Raw genomic sequence first — 5374 nt, 5'->3', positions numbered from 1 at the left:
AAAAAAAAAAAAAAAAAAAAATCATACAAAGATTTATTATTGATGAAGATCTTTAGTGACCTTGACAAGGTCATGGGGTTATTAACCCACCCAAATGTAACAAATGCTTTAAAACAGGTTCACAAAGACTGACCTCATCCAGAGCTTTCATTTGAATGAATGTAGGATTTTAAATAATATAAATAACAGGTTTAATCTTTTTTTTCTGATTTGTTTTGAAAATATTTAAATATTGGGTAAATAAATGTTTTTTTAATTAAATTTTAGTGTCAATAAATTGTACTATATCATATTATAGAGAAATTGTAAAAAAAAAAAATTCTGTAAACACATTTGCAACCACCCAGCAGCCAATTTCTCAATTTTTTAAATATTTTTATTTAACTTTTTTTTTCTTTTTTTAAATTTCAGCTTAGTTTTAGTAATTTTAGTACTTCAACCTATTTTTTTTTCTTCAAATGTTGCAAGTTTTGTAAGTTTATATTTTTCATCTAATATTTACATTATTTCAGTTTTATTTTGATTAATAATAAATACATTTTAGTTATTAATAATTATTTTAATGCAATGTATTTAAATTTACTTAAAATATATATTTTGGTCCCACTTTTTTTTTTAGGTACCTTTAACTAATATGTTATTATGTCAAAAAAAAATTGTGGTGGGATACGATAATGGTATAGTTAGGTTTAGGGGTGGGTTAAAGGGTTTGTAGTTATATCTATACAATATATAGCTATAACTACAAAAATTAATTACAGATGTAATTACAACCAGGTATTTTTTTAAATACAAGTACAAGGTAATAACATGCATTGTATGATTAATGATTATGGTTAATTCAAATATTAGTACATAGTAGTTAAAGACACTTAATACAAAGTGGATCCATTATTTTTTGATGTATTTTTATGGTCAAATGATTACTTGCAGATAATGGAAGATGTAATTACAACCAGGTATTTTTTTAAATACAAGTACAAGGTAATAACATGCATTGTATGATTAATGATTATGGTTAATTCAAATATTAGTACATAGTAGTTAAAGACACTTAATACAAAGTGGATCCATTATTTTTAGATGTATTTTTATGGTCAAATGATTACTTGCAGATAATGGGTTTAGAATTGTGTTTATATCAGCATGACTAAGGGGCTAGAGATCTTACACTGCATTTTCAGCATCTCACGCCATCAGTGCTGATTTTTCTAAGACACCATAAGCAGTTTGCATTTATAAGACCGCAAAAAGCTAAGTCAAAAAAGTTCAACTTTTAAATGATGCCTCGAGACCCCCTGCTACACTTAATCCAGCTGTTCTGTGTGTAACTGCCGACTATGAAATCCATCTGATCGGGCTCTGGTGGACCTTAATTACCCACCGACTAGCTGAAAATACATCCTTAGACATGACTGAGCTTGCCCATCCAGACTGTGTTAAATAACAGGACTGTTTGAAGCAGGACCGCAAATATCTGCTGGATTGCTTTCATCATGCACTAACACTTGGGCCAGAGCCAGAACAGCTGGATACTAGAGCAAGCATCATCAGAGACCAGCAGAATCTTAATTACCTCTCAAAAGCCGGTGCGTTTGCTTCAAAACCACGAGACAGCTTAACACGATGAGATCCGACCTTTGTGGAAAGACAAAGAAAGAACAAAAAAAGGCAGAATTGTGAGTTGAGTTCTTTCATATTTGGTGCAAGAGGAAAGACACCATAAGCAGTTTGCATTTATAAGACCGCAAAAAGCTAAGTCAAAAAAGTTCAACTTTTAAATGATGCCTCGAGACCCCCTGCTACACTTAATCCAGCTGTTCTGTGTGTAACTGCCGACTATGAAATCCATCTGATCGGGCTCTGGTGGACCTTAATTACCCACCGACTAGCTGAAAATACATCCTTAGACATGACTGAGCTTGCCCATCCAGACTGTGTTAAATAACAGGACTGTTTGAAGCAGGACCGCAAATATCTGCTGGATTGCTTTCATCATGCACTAACACTTGGGCCAGAGCCAGAACAGCTGGATACTAGAGCAAGCATCATCAGAGACCAGCAGAATCTTAATTACCTCTCAAAAGCCGGTGCGTTTGCTTCAAAACCACGAGACAGCTTAACACGATGAGATCCGACCTTTGTGGAAAGACAAAGAAAGAACAAAAAACGGAAGAATTGTGAGTTGAGTTGTTTCATATTTGGTGCAAGAGGAAATTAAGGTGGCAGAAGGAAAGAAAGATGAGAGAGACAGCAAGAGAAAGACCACACAGGCCTGGCCCGCCTGCGGAGTTGAGCTGCATTTGAGATACGAAAAACATTTGCGCAGAATAAGACAGTGGAACCATCTGTAATGATTTCACAAGCTCACTGAAGCCTGAAGATCTAACAGAGATGCCGATCATTCCAGGAAACACATGAATCCTGGCTAGACAGTCACGATTCGTGTTCTACACAGAAGTTTCAGATGCTAATGTTAGCTAGCTGCAGTTTTTAATAGTTGCAGGAAGCTCCTTTAAAATAATGGTTTTCGATTTATGTGATTTTTGACCACTCTCACATCCTTCAGTATAATGTATTACATTCACACCTACAACCACAATAGGTAAGCTATACAGAGGACTTTCCCATCTCTAGGCTATGACTGGCTTCTCATTTCCAGCAGTCTCATATAACTCGGTCACTGAAATAGTTACACCTTTGAACCCAATTTATTCAACATTTTACAACAAGGGTCTTCAACAAGGGGTCTACGATGGCACTGCAGATGGTCTGCCAATGTGAAAAATCTATTTATTTTTGAGTATTATTATTAATACTAAAATATCAATAGTCAGTAATTAAATATTTTAATATTATTAGTTTTTATTTAAATTTACGTTTTTTTGTATTTTTGTTATGTCTTATATGCTTTTGCCATTTTCACAATTTTTAAAAATATTTTTATTTTAGCTTTAATTTTTAATTTAATTTAATTTTTATTTCAGTTTAGCTTTCATTTCTTTTTAGTACTTCAACTTCAACTTATTTGAATTTCAGTTTTCTGAAATAAATTCTGAAATAAAATTAAAATAAATTTCTGAATTTCTAATTTTTGGTTTAAGTTTCATAAGTTTAAGTTTTTGCATCTAATATTTACATTTTATTTTATTTCAACTTTATTCCAATTAATGAAAAATGAATAAAAAAATGAATGAAAAAATAAATAAAATCATTATTACTTATTTTAATGCAATGTATTTACATTTGCAATACATTTAAATATGTTAACTTGTTATTTTTTTATCAGTATGTATAAGATAGTACCTGTTTTGCCTCTATTTGCAACAAGGGGGACTTGAATTCAAAAAGGCTGAAGATCTCAGGTTTAGAACTGTTGGACATTTATGCTTTATTTAGACTCAGTCCGTCAGAGTCCCACCCAGTTCTGTTTGTTGCCTCTGCAGGTCCCTGCCATTAATATTTCATACATTCGGAATGGCAGCAGAGACCAGCTCACATTACCTTGAGCTTTCTGGGATCCTGTGGTGATTCTACTTCCTTTATTTTGCACTTAGCTTTGCACTGAAGACAATGGAATCCCTTAACCAATACCACTATGGCCCGAAGTGACACAGAAGACCTTTCATTCAGGTTCTGTGCAAAGCTTTGAAAAACAGCTCAAGAAGGGTCACCTCACCAGCTTCCCACTAAAAGCAACAATGATAATGTCTATGCAATGTCAGAGGAAAGACACCTGACCTGCTTGCTGGCATCTTAACTCGATTTCACAAGACGCCAATAGATTTATCAGAATCTGGATCCTTTCCAAAATGAATCACGGTCGGTTTAGATGCAGCTTTCACAGACTGACATTGCACAAACTCTTTGCAGTGAAGAACAGATCATCCACCAGACAAAACTAAAGCTTCGATATACCAGCTGTCGGTTTCCATGCTGTCCTTTTGCCTCTCGACTTTGATTCAGCTGCAACATAATCCCCTGAAATGAGTGTTTCTGATAATATGAATAAAGGGGGTCAGCACTGGCCATGTGTGACGAAGTGGAAACACAAAATAATAAGTTCATTATGATGAGACAGCAGGGGCTTGGAACTCCAGCAATCTCAATTCAGTGGAGCGCAATGCAAATATGTGATTTGAATACAAGCATACGTCATATTGATACAAGGCTTTATTGTACCTGAATTCCCGGCTGCTCCCAGAACAGGGGTATTGACCCTCGGATCTGAATGAAGGAAGATACTTTGTCATCAAGGAAAATAACCTGTAGGGAATATAAATAAAAACAATCTTAGTCTTGGCATGCCATATATGACATTTAACCCTCTGGTATACCTCACTTAGAAGTCACAATTGTCATCTTCAGTGGAGCGAAAACAATAAGTGTAACTTTTTTTAAAGAAACGGATGTACTATATTTTGTTTCAATAATATTTTTTCTTTAATATTTTGTATTTTGAGGGGATTTCATGGTTCAAGACAATATTTACCTCTAAATTAAGCACCTTTTATTTCTGTATAAAATAATACAAATATTAGAAAAAAATGTATTTGATATTTTCAATTAATACAGTGTTTAGGTTAAAAACAGAGCAAAGGTATTTGTCAGATTGGTGCCATGTGATTGTAAAAGTCACTGAGTTTCATACCATTCCAGATAAGTAAAAAAAATCTAAACATAAAACCTTTTTAGATTAAAATGACTGAAGACCACTGAAGGGTTAAAGGTGGGGGTAAGCAGATAAACATCAAATTTTCATTTTTGGGTGAACTATCCCTTCAAGGAAGTGAGTTCAGAGGTGACTTGCAGGTGACTCATATTGTTGACATAGTTTTTTTTCTTCTTTAAATCTGGCGACAGGGTGGATTTGTATTTGTTGTGATGACAAACACAACCAGCAAGTCAAATTAAAAAAATTAAAAAAGAAGCTGAGAAACTGTACCAAGGTTAAGACGAAGAACTCCTAGGATCCCATAAGCATCCAGCATCTTGGTGTACGCTGTTTTGATGGTCTCTTTCTCCGCCGCCGCTGTGGATGACATTAAAACATTAACTTAATTTTATAAAACGGATAGTTCCGGTCCTTGATTCTGATTGGTTGAGCCACAATCGAAGCTGTTGTAAATTACACTACAAACATACACCTTTGTTTACTTCTGTGTGTTGCTCGGCAACCACTTTGTTGGAACCACAACTGTTTCTGAGGAACTACATTGTTTGGTGGAAGAATACTGTTTTTATTTATATCATTACACTTTATTTGCTCTGTTTTATTCTGTGAAACCTTACAACGTATATGGAATAACCGTTTTATAAAAGCAATAAACCCCGTGAAGCCGTGGTTTACAGTGAATTTACAACAGCTAAGGGG

At 34.2% G+C, this 5374-nt stretch overlaps 1 protein-coding gene across 1 annotated transcript in view; it reads right to left on the bottom strand.

The window, feature by feature from the left end:
- Nucleotides 1–5374, bottom strand: part of LOC107718780 (synaptojanin-1-like) — a 27252-nt gene that overhangs the window by 17875 nt on the left and 4003 nt on the right. Inside the window, exons 3-5 of the mRNA XM_016526007.1 lie at nucleotides 4941–5032; nucleotides 4183–4266; nucleotides 2078–2139 (exon numbers count right to left, since the gene is read on the bottom strand). Of these exons, the coding sequence (XP_016381493.1) occupies nucleotides 2078–2139; nucleotides 4183–4266; nucleotides 4941–5032 (238 nt within the window). The remainder of the gene's footprint in view (nucleotides 1–2077; nucleotides 2140–4182; nucleotides 4267–4940; nucleotides 5033–5374) is intronic.

Source organism: Sinocyclocheilus rhinocerous, unplaced genomic scaffold (assembly GCF_001515625.1).
Source record: "Sinocyclocheilus rhinocerous isolate Xijiao unplaced genomic scaffold, SAMN03320098_v1.1 scaffold1655, whole genome shotgun sequence".
Taxonomy (NCBI): domain Eukaryota; kingdom Metazoa; phylum Chordata; class Actinopteri; order Cypriniformes; family Cyprinidae; genus Sinocyclocheilus; species Sinocyclocheilus rhinocerous.
The sequence above is the reverse complement of the archived record's forward strand: the minus strand, read 5'-3'. Positions and strand labels throughout refer to the sequence as shown.